This window comes from Sinohyriopsis cumingii, chromosome 18 (genome assembly GCF_028554795.1).
Source record: "Sinohyriopsis cumingii isolate HCF-2022 chromosome 18, ASM2855479v2, whole genome shotgun sequence".
Classification (NCBI taxonomy): domain Eukaryota; kingdom Metazoa; phylum Mollusca; class Bivalvia; order Unionida; family Unionidae; genus Sinohyriopsis; species Sinohyriopsis cumingii.
In genome coordinates, this window is record NC_142978.1 from 72,165,208 (window position 1) to 72,182,567 (window position 17,360).

Here is a 17,360-nt window from a genome sequence, read left to right on the forward strand (position 1 = left end):
TCGTCGTAACATTAGGGAGCACATTTATTCAGAATCGTTAAAGTCTTAGAGGTATCGACCTTATTCTTCCCACGTTCATGGTGGTAATTTTTGCCTTAATGAAGAGTTTGGGGTAACTACTCGTGTAATTATCATATTAAAATCTCTGAGCAAGCTGTTGTCTTTTTTTTTTCAAGTTTAGTATTGTACTTTTCACTGCAAAAGTGTCAGGCTAAGGGAGATAAGCTATTACATTTTCTATTCAATCTTGCATACCTGAAGTTTTCTTTTTTTGTTTTTTTTGTGGTAAATATATGAAGTATGTAATCATCATATCTTAATACACTTATATCTACCATTTTGACCATAATATGAAACATGAGGGATATATCTCCACCGAATGCTTGCCGCTAAAGAGGTATCCACCACCAGATTGTTCCTGACTTGTTTCATTGCACCTTGATGTCACAGAGGACACACGCTTTATATTCGGCTCCCAACGGATGCTTGAGTGGTCACTTATTCTATATATTCTCTTTACTTATCCTGAATGCATCATATTGTCACCCAAACCCCGGCCCATGCGATATATGTGGAAAGGCATGTACGTGGTCTAAGAAGATACGTTCAGTTGCCTATACAGACTGTAAGAAATGGTTCCATAAAAAAATGTCTGCCTATGAGTACTGCTACATATGAAACCCTTGAACTTTCAGAGGTGAGATGGTATTGCTGAAACTGTGGTGTACCAGACTTCAACAAGCCTTTTTGAGAAGTTTAAAAACAACTCTACATCATGTTGTACACAGTTACACAGGGTCAACCCAAATCATCAACCTCGTCCTTCAACTACACTATTAGCATTGGTCTGCCAACATCTTCATCCTCGTCAAACAATCGTACAAAGTCAGATCCCATATAGAAGTGAGAAAAAAATCAGTTCTGGGCATCAACTTTCAAAGCATATGTACCAAACGAGTAACGCGTTGAACCATGTTAGAATATTGTGATCCTGGCATCATACTTGCTTGCGAGACGTTGCCAAACTCTTCCATTGCTGAGAGCGAAGTATTGCCAGACACATACATATTTGTTGCTCCAAGTTACAGACCTGAAAGTTTCTATGGTAGCGAGGTTATTATCGCTAGATCTAACATGGACGCAACAGAATTAGACACCCATTAAATCCGAGTTTGTAGCGGCGGCACTTACACGCACCGCCTTTGAAGAAACCACCCATTCTTTGAAGTTTTGACAGACCCACTAATAACAACATCCATTATAATCACACTCCATGATCTAGCAGCCAGTCTAAGTAACAAACAACATATAGATGTAATCTTGCATGACTTTAGCAAAGCCTTCGGTAAAGTCCCTCATAAGGACCTTGCAAACAAGCTTCATCACAACGGTGTCTGAGGCAAGACCATTGAGTGGATAAATAGCTTTTTCACTGGAGGAAACAATCAGGTTGTGCTCGAAGACCAGTCATCTGCATCAACCGCCATGAGTGCCCAACTGTTCTTGATAAACATCAACGACTTGACGTTGAGAGTAGATTCTCAAGTTAGCCTTTTTGCCGACGACAGCTTGTTGTACAGAGTAATCAACTCGGAACAAGACGCAAAAATATTAAAAACATATCTAGACCGCCTACAACAATGGGAAAAGGACTAGCTAATGGAGTTCAGTCGTGACAAGTGCGAGGACGTACGAATTACCAACAAGAGACGTATCGTCCCAGCCACATTTTCCATCCATGGTCAAGAACTGACGATGACATATAATGCCAATTATTTGGGAGGCACCTTATCATGGAATAGCCACAAAGAAGGCTGATAGCACCACAGCTTTCCTTGGTAAAAACCTGTCCACATGTCCCGAACAAGTAAAATCAACGTGATACAAATCCTCAGTGCGTCGACAGTTTGGGACCCATCTACCAAATCAAGCATTGCCAAACTTGAAGCAGTATAATTTTGGATGGCACGGTTTGGATGATTATCGGCGAACCAGCAGTCACCGCCATATTCCGACATTCGGGATGTGAAGAACTTCAATGTCCGACGACAACAAGCCAAATCTGTTATGATGAACTGGATTGTACACCAGCAAGATGACATCCCAGCTGCACCAACCCTCCAACAGAAGTTCCTATATTTTGTGCCTCCATCACATCTTTATCAACAATGTGCCCTCTGAAATTTATTATTTAAATTTGCTTAGCAAATTTCACTGCCTTCAATAGTTTTCCAAGGTTACGCATGGCCTGTACTGCATGTATTTTGTTTAATATATAGCGTTTTCCACAGTTCCCTGTTCATATAAGGTAATGGCTTCCTACATGGATATGTGTGCTCTATTGGAGTATGTTTATCTTTGTTGTTGTTGTTGTTCTAGGGTTTAACGCCATTTTTCAGCACAAGATATGCTATACATGGCGGCCAGTATAACTGGTGGAGGAAGAACCCTGGAAAACCCAGGGAAGAACCACCGACCCACGAGAAGCTACTGGCAGGCTTTCCCACGTACCCACGCTAGCCGAGCCTTGGACTCGAACCCTCGCAGACAGAGGTGAGATGGCAGTGATCCAGAACGGTGAAAAATATTAAAAAGCAGATATACATAAACTTGCTTATTTTGTTGATTGCCATATTTGCCTTCTTTTATCAAATTGATTTTTCATTGTGTATGCTACCTAAAGTTCATTTTTGCTTTCTTTGGTCAAGCACTTTATATGCCTTCTTTCGGCTGATAACTAATACAAGAAGCAATTCAACGTTTCTAACAAACCGGTAAACAATTATTTAGGCTGCTTTTTTTTCTTCTTTTCTTCTTTTAGTAAAATAATACAGCTCAGAATTTACGCCAATAAACTGAAATTATTGTTATTATTATTGTAAGCAGTCTAAATTTCGACGAATTAGAAGCAACACATTATAAATGACATATGATTACCCTAAAAATTCAAGAAATAAACCCAGGATGGTCAAGAAAGCCATTTTTATATGTAAGAAGATCATTTATACGAGATGAGTGTGTGTGTGTGTGTGTGTGTGTGATTTGGATTTCTAACGTAGCTTTAACAATTTTTCATTCATATCGCTACGATGTCTAAGTGTGACAGTTTATAGTGATGTCTAGCACTGGGGCATCATGCCGCAGACATGTAGCATGATGTCCCCACCCAGTCACATTATCCTGACACCAGGCCGACCAGTCCTAACACTAACCTCTTGATGCTGAGCGCCAAGCGAGATAGCTGTTAGTACCATTTTTGTAAGTCTTTGGTATGACTCGGCCGGGGATTTAACCCACGACCGACGCTCTAACCACTAGGTCACCGGAGCGGTCTATATATACGAGATGAACATCAAAGCTAAAATTTTGTTTAGCAAGAGTCTACTTTATCTAGGTAGGTTATTTCAGAGGGAAAAGAAGATTTCGTGAGATGTATAATATTATGTCGTTGACAATTATACTTAGAAAGAAAAGATTATTAGTTTTTGTCCCAACATTTTTTTTTCTCCAAAGATTATATCAAGTTTCAATCTGAACAGTTGGAAATATTCCAGCGTTAAGAAACAAATGTGAAATTTCAAAGCCCACGCTAAGTTCAATTAAGGGTGCTTATATAATATATAATGTCGAACGGACATATCACTAGACGCGTATTTAATGTAAACTTGAAGTATCTTAAGGCGTACCGTAATAAAACAAAAAATAATATACAACGGAGCATTATCGACAAATATATGTATTGAACAAGCGAGTAAGATGCATTTCACAGTATAAATTCTTGTTTTAATTGCAGGTCTGGTTAACTAGATCTCTCTGTTTTAATTCGAAGCAATAACACCCATATCCAATTAACTTACTGCATATAAAAATGAAATTAAAATAACACCAATTATTGCTAGCGAATTACAAATTGATATACAGTTCACACAGTACGGCGCGCGCGCGCGTGATAGAATTTATAGGCAGCAGTTTTTCCACTCAGAAACATGCACTTATTCATATGTATCATTCAGGACTGGGAGATTTAACATGACGATGGCGGGGAATAGATAGGCAATTTCGAGTTAATATCAAAGAGGCAATAACATAGGCAAGAGAGATTTCCACTGGCAGTCTTTTTCGAAGTTTATCCAAGTTAATTGGCACCAATCTCTCTGATTATGATGTATATTTTTACATATACAGTTCTGAAAATTTAAACATAAAAAGGAAACATTCATAAACTTAACTGAAATCAATGCCCCTGTTTTGATAATTTGAAAATGATCAAAATATGTAGAATTATTTTGTAATTTCCGTAGTGTAATGCTGTCATCAATTGTTGGAAGAGATTAAAGGGAGATAAGTCACAATAAATATGTCTTTCGACACTAACATGCTTCTTATTATGTTTTACTATCTCCCTTACTTGCTGTCTCATTTATATTCGTTCTTGCTGTCAGAGACGTGTTCGTTGATAGGATTTAAATGGAAGGCTTAAAATTCTGGATTACGACTAGATGTTTACAAATGTAGCCACACCAGATAGTCAGTGCATACACTCCAAAGACGAAATGCAACGTACTCCAAATGAGTCAGTCATTTAATATTGATGTTATGGTCTTTCATGGAGAGCTTTGTTCGTCGTATTACTCGCTACAAACTATCGATCGGTGATCACCCAATAACCGTCGTCGTTCAAGCATTAATCAGTGTAACATGTGCAGAGCCCGGCCTCTTGCTGCTAAAATTGTGTTTTCCTCGCCCTTAACAATATTTGAATGGACTCGTCGGCAGCAAAGGTTTCAAATGTGTGAAATTTCCCAACGTATGGACATGCAGTGTAATCCGGTAAGTGAGATTCAATTTGATACGTATTGACAATGGGTGGAATTCCTTTACACGACCCGTGTTTGATAACACCAGCTCTGAAAACTGTGTTACTATGATTAATGTATTCTAAATCCCTGTTATTGGTGCGTTATGAACGACTCGAGCGATGAATTAGGAGATAAAGGTGAAGCTATCTCATGTATACGCGTGTTAATGGCAATCGGTTGCATACAAAAGTGGCAAGATTGAACGTAATTTAAATTGAATTGAGCTCGCCCATTTCGTAAGAAACGGATTCACATTCAGAGATTAAAGGAGTCGCCGCGAGTTTCAAAGCGGACAAGGTCTTCGAAAATTTAAATAAAGCTTTCGACATCAGGAACAGCAAGGTTTCAGGTGGTATCGTGGAAGACGAAGAGCGATACATTTTGAGTATTTTCATCAGACATGAGGGAGGAAAACTTGTCATAGTTTCATCATGCACAAAAAAACTAAAACTGTGTCGAGGTAATAACATAGTTCATGTGTAAAGGAAATAAAAGAAAATTGACGCAGAATTTCTTTATCTTTACCAGACAGTAACGTAGGTTACGCAGTCAATGTATCACAGTAAGCTTGATGACCACGGGTCGAGTGACGGAGATTCGGATGAGGGTGGGGACGACTATGAACCCCGATCCCAGCCCCTTGACCCATGCTACCGTTGTAAGAACAGGGTCTATCCGGTGGAGAGGATTGATTTAGGTGTTCTGTTCCACCGCCGGTGCTTCAGGTGCCGTACATGTGGATTACAGCTGACGTTACGTACGTTCCAGTGGGATCAGGAGAACGAGCCGGACGTCTACTGTCGGGTCCACGCCCCTAAGTTGGTGGGCAGTTTGGACCAGGATGCAGTTGGAATAAAGTCGGCGCTTAATGCCCCCAAATGGGGAACGGCCCCGAATGAGCAGGTAGGTCGCTATGTTTTACATTTGTTCCTGTCTCATTAACTTGTATTTCTCGTCCCATACCTTCATTATTTCAACGATCTGTCTTCCTGTGACCCCTTTGCGTGCACAAGAATGTAGATTTGGTAATAATTTTCTTATGATGTTCAGTATAGGATGTCTTGGACTTCTTACACGTGTCAGGTTTACTTTTTTTTTTTAAAGCTTTGTATTTTGAGGATTAAGTCTCTCTTGTTTGCCTTTTTCATTGTTTTGTATCTAAACTTACTCGGCATATGATTGTGTTGATAAGCCCTAAAAATAGACATATACACGCTATCGTCATATCCGTGTCTTTATCGTATATATATATATATATATATATATATATATATATATTTGTGTGTGTAATTCGATCAACACACATAACCTAGGTTCATAGTCTTTATTATTAGATCTTATCCTCGCTGTTTTTGTACGAATCCCTTTACAGTCCGTATATATCTTTGTAATCGGCAACATGATTGTGCTGATGTGCCATAAAACCACATACATGAATACATACAAACCTCTTTGTCAACAAGTTTTATATGTATCTCTCAGGACACGCATTTATTGGACTTTTTTCTTGTGCTCTTTAGCTTCTGTCCATGATATACCCAGGGCGTACAAGGTGGGGGGGGGGGCAACCCAGGATATATCCCCGGGGCCCGGGCTGAACAACACTTTTTAATTGTATAAAAGAAAAAAAGTGTTTGAACAAGAACTTGGAGAGGCCCGGGTGTTTCTTACCCCAGGGCCCGTAATCGCTCTCCACGGCTCAGGATATACCCCAAATGACATATTTTCCTAAAATAATTCTGATGTCCGCATTCGCGTAGATATAAATATGAATCCCCATATCTCTGTTAAATCTGTTGATCTCAACGAAGGAATAAATCCATATTTATGTTAGAAAAATTGTGCATGTGTACTTTCATATGCTAAGCAAGAGTATTAAAATAAAACAAAAAACATGACATTGCTATAAGGAACCTGATTAGCTAAATGCAACCCCAACCACCTCTCCAGTATCACTCATTGACATAGAATATAAAAGCGTAGTTCATAGAGTTCAGCTCTTTGTTAGTCACACAGTGTACTATTCGCCAGATGTTTTCCGTATTCAATTAGCGCTGATCGATAGACGATGCTTTCTACGTGGGCGTCAAACTGGTAAATATTAGCACATTTTATCAGGTGTACGGCAACTTTACCATTGCGCTCCGTCTCCCCCCTTTTTGTACTCATCGCACTCGATTCGTCATTAGAGGGTTCGAGAAAGCGACCCAGACCATAAATAGGGTATAATGATACATCAGCATTTTGATAAAAATCCTTCCATATGAAAGTTAATAAGTGCATCTAAAAGGTAACGGATTTTTTTTTCACCATTCTTAAAACATAGCACGGGTATCCATGGAATTTGGAATGTTTGCGATTAAAATGGTTGAAATGGGATTTGTATTCTCAGATCCAGGCACGAATCTGTTGCAAAGACAAGCATTGCCTGATCTGCAAATATATGCCTGTGACAAGATGTTAAGGAGTCTGAGGACAGGCGTTAGCTTTACAATCAATCAGAAGCTGGGATGTCCAACCAAAAATACGATCTGTATCCAGCCATGTACGATCTGTTCCACTCAGTATGTTGGCGAAATCTTCGATTTCAGAAAACGAATTAATAAACACAAAAGTCGCACTTGCAACAAAATCAGTTGGCCACGTTGGCCGAACCAAGACTAGAACTCACACGGACAGAGGTGAGATATGTGAGTGACCTGTAATGACGAGCGTCAGTGGCCACTCAGCCACCAGGGGCCCCGGGGAGAAAGGTGTCAATGGCCAGTACATGTGGCATATTAGTTTTCGACCCATTCACAAAACGATTAAAGTAAAAGTAAACGAGTCGATATGGTAACTCCAACAGTACTAAATAAGACCTATCTCTAACTGGCGTACTTCAGAATGTATAAAAATTTATTAAAATATTTAGTTGACGACATAATATTAATTAACGAGCAATCATAATTTACAGGAGAACTTGGGAAGGGGTGTAATTGCAACTTGTACTGGATATAAAATTCAGCCCCATCCCGAACACCATTAATACTACCTATCCTTTGTTAGACACGATTATATTTTTACTCAAATCTTGTGCCCAACATTTTTAGTGCGAAATATTCACACCTTACCCGCAATGGATCATTCCGAAATTTGCTAATTTAATAAGAAAAATATGTTCTAATATATCACAAGATTTAATGACTTAATACTTGATATACCAGGAAAACAACTTCAAATGTTAAAATCAAAACAATATTTTCTGAGATATTGTGACTGGAAGTTATTATTTATTTCATCATCATCTATGTTGGACCAGGTTGTGAGAAACATTTTTCACATCTTAACCCAACCACACTGTACATCTTCTCTGACCGGGCTTAAGATAATTCTTCTCCCATTGGCCTTAGGTCATTAAATAAGCAGGTGCTAAGCAAGCTTTATTAATGTGGTGGGGAAAAAAATCAATTTATTGCGCCTGCACCCAGTAAATATAATTCTTTAGATTATTGTTGTTAGCAAGGCCAGTCTTTTGACTATGTGTCAGAGTGAACTTCAGCTAATCGGAATTCCACGTAATAATGTTAAAACTTTTGTTCTTATGTGCTAACGAATTTTAAAACTGCATTCCATCCAGACATACATTTTACTTCTCGAAAATTTATCAAAATTTAGTGGAGATCTAATCGACGGTGCTAGCTATTTCAATATTTTTCAGTTTATCAAAGGAGATGGTGACCGTTGTTTAGATACATGAACGTTATACCTCCGAGGAACAATCAACAATTACAATATTTAAATCCTTTGGCCTGACTATTAGTGATTAATTTATTTTCGTAATATTTGTTTTCCTTTTAAACTGCTTGTAATGAATAATATCATTATTGCTTTTCATTAATTCATTCCTTTTGATCGATTTCGTGTCTTTACAGCGTTTTGCAATCAGCACTCGTTGTTTTAAACATATTCTTCAAAGTTTGTTGTCAATACAGCTTTGTAGAAAAGAGGTAAAATTTATGATTGATGTTCTTTTAGGCTGTGGTTGTTGGCTAGATACTTAAATAAATAGCAAATGAACGGTTTCATGAAATAAAATAGTAATTAGGGAACAAAGACAAGTTTTAATCATTGACAAAAGTAGTTTGCTCTTACAGAATTATTGGAATTAGCGTTAGGCGGTGTACAGAGCCGTGTCTTTGTCCGAGTATCATATCCGTCTTGTTTTATTGACAAACGATGAGTCATGTCAAAGGAAAGCACGTGCAGCGATTAGCCCTCTGGTCATAAATTTAGAGTGTATGCCAATAATTGTCACTATGAAGACTTTGAGAGTATGCAGAAAGTATAAAACAGAGTTTGTCTAATTACCACGGCTAAGATTTATTCATGGCCAACACATATCAGTCCATCAACGGATGAAAAAGAATGAACCAGTTCTTAAACAGTGAAAGCTTTTACCACGTACAATACATTTCATTTATATCCATTAAGTGTACCGTGAGTGTAATACGAAAAATGAACGAAATGTAATTCACTAATAACTACGTCACACTTCCGGTGCTTATTAGACCTCAGATATCTATCATCTTCAATCTTAGTGAAAGTTCGTGGCGATGTAAAGCTTCTAATGAACTACTTATAGTTCAGGGAAAGTTTATTAACATGCCGTTATGGGAATGACGTCACTGAAAAAAACACTCGGGAGACATATTTCGCAATTTGCAGGCCTTGATTGGAATGTCCTCGGCTTTTCCATCGCATACTAGACAAAAAAGTTCAGATATTAATAATGGAAATTTTGAACTGCCCTCAAGCCCGTGGTTGTCAGTAGGTCATTCAAATTTCATTTACGTCACAATGACTAGATCACGTATCATCACCAACACATCGTAAAAATCGTTTGAAGCTCTGAAGCCGAATGATTTCTTCAATTTTTTTATTACAACGTTGCACGAATAGCATTTAAAATAAATTACAGGTGCACGTATTTTATTGATTGTTTTGAATAGTCTGATGTTATCTTGAAATGTCGGGTGTTATCGTTAAGACCTATCATTTTATTTTTTAAAAGTCGGTTCTGCGCACATCAGGTCTGATGTTTGTCCGCCAAAAACTTGCCAGTTACTGCTATTACCACGGAGTTTCTTTAGGAAAGTCGAAATAGTGGACTCGTATTGCAAGAGACGAATATGTTCCAAAGGTTATCGACATGTAATATTGGCTTGTCAAGTTAGGCCAGGTACCAGCTTAGAAAATATGATCGATAAGCCATACTTTATTACAAAAATACTGTTACACACAGGCAAGATGAAAACGACTAGCAGCGAATATGGAATAATAGGCTCAAATAGCAACGACAGAATCATACTTTGACCGTATTACGAAGAGGCAACGATAGAATCATCGCACGAACTTAATCCGAAGAGGCAGCAGCAAGAGCAAGACGTGACTAAATATAAAAGACAGGTGTTAAAAATATCTATTAAATTTATCAAAAGGCAGAAGTAGTGGATCTATATGATAAACGAAAAACGATTAGAATGAATTATAAAAACTACACATATTGGAATTATTTTCAATAAAGTGACAGAAATATTGTGCGCATGAAAGCAAAATATAATTAGTTGTAAGTTGCATGCATATTTAGTGGGACAAACGGCATATGTAAGAAATTAACAGAACATATTAATCCGCGTAATGCATTCACAGTTTCTTCCAAGAAATTTAAAAAAATAAAGAAATGGTAAAGGAAAACAGTCTTCAAACAATTGTTTGTAATATAATTTTGTTAAATTTACTGCAAATATGTTGTCATATTTTTAACTATATGTCATATTATTATATGCTTATTTTTTTCTACGTTAACTTTACATTGTCAGAATCGTGCAGTAGTATGTCTGAAAATTGTATAGTGTTTCAGGAACTACTTTGTAACTAGTGTACGCTCATTTCATACTTGCTTTAACTTTCACATTATTAGATTTGTTTGTGGAAGAACTGAACAAGCGTTTTCGTCCATTTGAAAGCAGAGATGATACAGTTAACGACGTTGACAAGTTCACTGAGTCACAAATGAAGCGTTCAAGCTAGCAAAACGAATGAACGTGATATTCGCAATGTCAACAGCAAACTTGAGAGACGCAGTAATTGAGAATGTTCATAACTTTTAGCAAAAAGAATGGTTCAGACTATGACTAGTGCTTTCTAGGGTCTATAAAAATAACACAGAAAAGCATATCAAAACCAAGGGCTATCGTATATCTGTCAGAGGAGTACCATTTTACAAGTCAGTCAAAACTTAATGTTCGAATTTAGTATTCGAGGAAAAAAGTGCAACTGAAGTTTTTGGTAGGAAACTAAGTGCCCTAGAGCCCATAAGCCAGGACGACGAAGAAGTATTATTTCCGCTGGCTAAATGGATTGTCACACAATAGCTGCTTTGCAATTTTCCCCGTTTAACTATCCTTATACAGTTTTAGGCTAGCGTTAGAAGACATACAATGTATGATTCAGGTCATAGCTGGGGTCCAACAGCGAGCATAAACATGTCTTCTTTAGCTGGTAAAAAGAATGGCAATAAATATTCTTACATTGATGCATCTTACATTTTTTCAAAATGTCTTATTTAGTTCCGCAGATCCGAATGACATGACTCATGCTATTGAAAACCTGATACACATCGAACGTGTTCTGTAATTTTGACTACATTTCCAGCTGAAATCACATTCTCATCACTGCACTGAATGGACCCAATAAACCCTGTCCATCATAAGCAGAAAAGCAGAATTGAGTTGGATCAGCAGAAAAACAAAATCCACCAATTCCAGACCAACTGAAAAAGTTTTTCAATGCAGATTCATTCAAAATATGACTCTAAATTTCAATTTTCAGTAGACCAAACCGAAACTTTTTAAAACTGATGTCGAGCGTGCAACGAAGTTCAAAGGTCGCTGGGCGGTGTTATGTGCGCATTAATATTGTAACTGTAAAATTCAGCATAAATTGAATTACTTTGTTTCTTATAGTGTATTCCTTATTAGTAAGCATAAGGTTGAAAAACGAAATGAGTATATAATAAAAATGGTTACTGCACTTGTATGGGAAAATATGAACTCACTTGTTTGGAGTAATACTGTATTCCAAAGGTCGTGCAGTATTACTCGAAAAATAATAATTTATATTTTCCCACACAAATGCAGTAACCTATTAATATTGTATATGTATTAATAATGGGCACTGAATCACATGCCAGTGGACATAAGCACAACGATGGTATTTTCAGCCGTTTCCATATTGACATCTAACAGGAGTATTCTTTGCTTCTGTTGCATGAATTGTCTTTTTTTTTTTAATTTGGACTTTGGATAGTTGTTTATAACTAACCGAACACATTGTTAATTGACTTGTATTTATATATCTACTACATTTACCCACTGTTCTGTTTATTGTTTGTTATGTTTTGTTTTGTTTTTCGTTGCATGAATAGTTTCGTCAGTGGCGTGTTTTCCCGACATTTACCGAACAGAAATCACTTTGCTGTTGTGTGAACTTTGTATTATCTAGATATTCTTCTACACTGATGTATATAATTGGGTGTCAACGTAAAAAAAAAAAAAAAAAACCTGTATAATGGACATTATTAGTAGTAGACAATTAAGTATGACTTTCTCATTGTTGCACTGCAGCAAATGTCTTAAAATCACGACCTCTTTTGCATGTTCTTTTTTTTTTAATCTTCATCATGTGTGTCATTTGTTTTAATGTGACCTTTTCATCTAAAAAATCGCTAATCTTTATTATTAGTTTTATTGTCACTTTTACAGTACCGTCCCAGAAAAATCAACCAATAAAGAAATCATTCGTTCAATTATTAATCGATCAATAAACTACTAGTATGTATTAGTTATACATCATTATTTCCGTAACATCGGGTGTTATTTTAATATCTGAGTGTTTTACGGCAAAACAACACATGAAGGTTATATCGTGTAACTAAAGCTCCGTGCCTTGCACAGACACACATAGCGTCAGGGGGCCCCGAGTGGCCGAGTGGTCTAAAGCGCTCTCCGTTACGGATCACTGCCATCTCACCTCAGTCTGCGTGGGTTCGAGTCTCGGATTCAGCCAATGTGGGTATTTGAGAAAGCTTGCCAGTAGCTTCTCGTGGGTCGGTGGTTCTTTCCGGGGTTTTCCTGGGTTCTTCCTCCACCATTAATACTAGCCGCCATGTATAGCCTATCGTGTGCTGAAAAATGGCGTTAAACCTTATAAAAACAACATAGCGTCAGCGGACTCATTCTGATGCGATGGTAGGATTCGACCCAGTACCCATCTGGTCGCGAGTCCGGGACGCTTTCGCTGAACTTCCGCGGCTTGAGTAAGACTTGGAAAAGGCTTAATGATAGGAATCTGCGTGCAGCTCTGGATACCTTCAGCATTAACAACACCCATATTCTTGTGAACAAACTATATTGACTCTTTATTGATGATGTCACGGGCGGTCGTATTCATGGTAACTGACATTTTTTGCAGATAAGTATAGAGCGTTGTATAGCAATTTACACAAATTGGTGGTATTTCTAGCAAATACTGTTTTTAAAAACAAACACGAATTTAACGGCTGCAAATGTGTTTTCTGCTAGTGCCTGTTTAAAAAAAGTGTGGTTTTATTTTTTTAGCATGGCGGAAATTGGCAAATATTTGTTTAAGTATGTAAGACTAGCTGCTAGCTTCTCTCATCGTTTCCTTCTACAAGCAAACCTGTTCCAGTGTCATTCAAGATGGCCATACTTTGCATGAAAAGATAAAGTTTGCATTCAATCTCTGATTACCGTGTATCCTGTAAGCTTTATAAGGACTGCAGTCATTGTACCCCGTGGTACACGTAAAGTCCACACATCTTGTTTAATGGATCATTTTCATGTCGCCTTGCCGTTTCCAATTAGTAGTTTCTGAGATTGATATCCCAAGCAGTGTGTGAGATTACCCATAGGACAGGCTTGATCTCAGAGATTAGAAGTCTCATCTTACCGGTAATTCCCACCTGCATCGTTCCAAATATAACACGAAGCATGTACTGAACAAATGAGTAATTAGATATTAGATTTTTAAACGTTCCACCATGTTTTGCTTTTTCTGTAATGCTCTTAAAAGTGAACTAGACCATAATGTTACAATTATCAAAGGGTACTAATATATTTATTTCAAGTAGGGAGTTGTTCTCTGGAGATATCGTATGTGTGATTTAAAAAATTTGCCTTTTCATTGCAACCGCGTTGTATTATTGCCAGGTCATTTTATACGTTTGAAATTATTCACCATAAAACCGTATGAAGACATTTTTGCAAATAATACACTGTTCAGTCCTGAATGTCTGCAATAAAATAGGTAATTCTTCTAAATGGCGTGGTTTACATCGCAAAGAGTACCAGAACACTTTGCCATTTAGTCTCTGCGAAACATGCTGGTGATTGTTGACTTTGAACGGTGTGCAAATGTGCTTGAGCAACGCATGTTTTTTCAAACCCTAAACGGCTGTCATGCTCAGTATTCTTCAGAGCGCAATGACAGGTATTAGAATGTTTTCTCATTGCATCCGTTTGAGATTTCATTTCAATTTATTTCCCTCCTACTTGATTTCAAGACAAATAGTTTATTTTTTTAAATTAAAAAAAAACAATCACATCTGAATGAGTCACAGAGCTTAAATTAATAGGATCAACTTGTTGTTCATTGATCAGTCTTCATATGTGTCTGAATTCCCTCCTCTCTTTGGGAATTAGCATAATGTTTCTATTTGTACCATTTACCACATAATTTCTCTAAATATTAGCGAAGAAAGAAACGTCCATTTTCTGTTTGTTTAATTTAGTAAGTGTCGCGAAATACGTTATTTCTAATACCTCCTTAAGAAACCAGAAAACCATCCTTAGGCTCTAATGTGGCGTAAATGTTGTCGCATGCGCTTCTTATTGTTGCCCTAAAAGACAGTTATATTGATCTTTTGTGTTAATCCATCCTGGCGGACACATTTGAAGGCAGCTTAATTTGTCGTCGTCTTGTTGATATTCCAGTCCACTTTACACGATGATCATCAGTCTTGTTTCATTTCAGTGTATGCTGACTCACCGGGTCATTTGTTTCAGTAGCCAATATCTTTGACGTGTAAAGTACAGTAATTATAGTTCCGACTTATAACTGGTGGAAATAAGGTCATGAACAAGGGCTTTATGATACAGAGCAAATACGAACTACACCTTAAACACCCACCCACCCACCACGCTATAGGAACTGAAGATACCCTACCTTATTCTGTGTTCGGTGTTTTGAAAGTCTGGAAACTATTTTAGAGGGATTCATTATCGTGTGTAGCTGGTATTGAAAGTATCTCGTTTGATTTCATAACAATGGCTCAGAGACAAAGTTTTAAAACAATAAATAAACTGAAAAGCTATTCCGAGTTTAAGAGCTGTTTATATTAACTTTTCTCACCGTGTAGTGTATATCATTTCCTGAGATTTGTATTAGATTTGGTAATAATAATTACATTTCTAATAGTATCATGTCGGTATTTTCAATTTAATGATTATTGCAACAATGAATGTTGAGAACACCGTCTCACATACAGACACACCTACTGTCTGAACTTAATCCACAACCATCATCAATTATCATATACGCATTTTAATTGCTAATCAACGATTGTAAAATTTATTAGTTAGAAGTTTGCATAGAGCTCCTGTTCTGAATACTCACGTTTAACGCAACAACAACAACCCATAATCCCAAAACTTCAGTATTTGAACCCATACTGAACATTTTTCATTAAGGCACTAAGAACTGTTTGGCGTAATGTTTCTTTGGAGAGGATGGGGTCAATATCGGTATGTTTTTCCACAAAATTACTCTGTTGGGAAAAGAACAGAAAGTAGAACCGGGAGGAAACTGACAAGGCAGATACCCATCGGAACTATAGCCTGAACTATAATTGGAACCAGGCTAGTGCAAATACGCTTCTTATAGCCTAAAATAAGAATGAACCCGGCTAGTACAAATACGCATCTTATAGCCTAAAATATGACTGAACCAGGCTAGTGCAAATACGCTTCTTATAGCCTAAAATATGACTGAACCAGGCTAGTGCAAATACGCTTCTTATAGCCTAAAATAAGAATTAACCCGGCTAGTGCAAATACGCTTCTTATAGCCTAAAATAAGAATTAACCTGGCTAGTGCAAATACGCTTCTTAAGCCTAAAATATGACTGAACCAGGCTAGTGCAAACACGCTTCTTATAACCTAAAATATGACTGAACCAGGCTAGTGCAAACACGCTTCTTATAGCCTAAAATATATTTGGAACCGGATATGAAATACTAATCATACGATCTGTCAGATCTATGAAGATCATAAACTGTTTAATTTAGAGTCCTTCAGCTTTCCACAAATACATCTTTTAGGGTACATTTTCGTGAATTCACTGTCCGAATTTATGGCATTATTTTGTAGTCAAGTTTGCATAACTCACGCTTTATATGGCTTTGACATACAATAAGTGAACCATAATGTTTCTACAATCAATAATTATATACTGTCAGTCTTTTACCAATTGTGATTGAAGTTTCAAACTGTCTGATAATTCTCAGGGGTTTGCTTGAACCAGTCGCGTAAATCTTTGCATATTTCCAGTTTCAATTTTTAGCTAATTTTCCATGATTTCCCAGTAATCACATGGCAGCTTGAACCACTCTCATTTAATATAGATAATGGTACTCCAGCATCATTTGCATCTACTAATGCCCCTTTGTACCCAATCAAAACATTTTTACATTTAGTATTGTCCGGCTAACTCTCTGGCATTCTGACTTTATTATTTTTTTGCCAGTTGCGTTGCGTTGCCTTATTGACACTTTTGAAAACCTCCTGGGAAGTGCCCTTTTTCCATACAACAAGTTCCCTCTTTTAAAGATGGCATTCTCTGGAAAAATGTCTTGAATTCCACATCGAAAACAAAGATTTGTAAATGTTGCTTCCTGGAATTTTCGTCTCAGCTCAGAGGCATACTCGTATCCTTACATATATTTCATTTTTTCTGTCTTGATTTCAGTTGGTATCAAATGCTGCTATAGCTTAGTGACTTCTTGCAATATAGTGTATACTTTTTCCAAGGGCAAGTCCTTTTCACGTATAAATACTGGTTTTGTTATCTAAAACACAAAATCATTAGTCACGGAACTCACATAATACAGTGCATTTCTTTTAAGTGTGCTGCTTGTGTATTCTGACTAGTTTGTTGAAACACACGTCTTTCCAATGGAATATTTGACTTTGGTTGGAAATAAGTAGTCAGCTCTTTTATATAGTTTCATTTGAAGTCTTTATTATCTCATTATCCTCAATAGTGTAAAATATCTCTTGTACGTTTGATATAACAGACGTGCAATGAATGCTCCCTTCTATCTCTCTTCTGTAAATCTTGATCCAGTAACATTATAAGTGAATATTTGGGTCCATTTGTCC

At 37.2% G+C, this 17,360-nt stretch overlaps 1 protein-coding gene across 2 annotated transcripts in view; it reads left to right on the forward strand.

Moving 5' to 3' along the window:
- Positions 1-17,360, forward strand: part of LOC149776956 (hillarin-like) — a 63,696-nt gene that overhangs the window by 25,461 nt on the left and 20,875 nt on the right. Inside the window, exons 1-2 of one of the 2 annotated variants that reach the window (XM_089941668.1) lie at positions 4,438-4,830; positions 5,388-5,762. In XM_089941668.1, the coding sequence (XP_089797794.1) occupies positions 5,412-5,762 (351 nt within the window). In that variant the 5' untranslated portion in view covers positions 4,438-4,830; positions 5,388-5,411. Of the gene's footprint in view, positions 1-4,437; positions 4,831-5,387; positions 5,763-17,360 lie in introns of those variants that run through there. The other variant, XM_089941669.1, reaches the window with a different exon arrangement.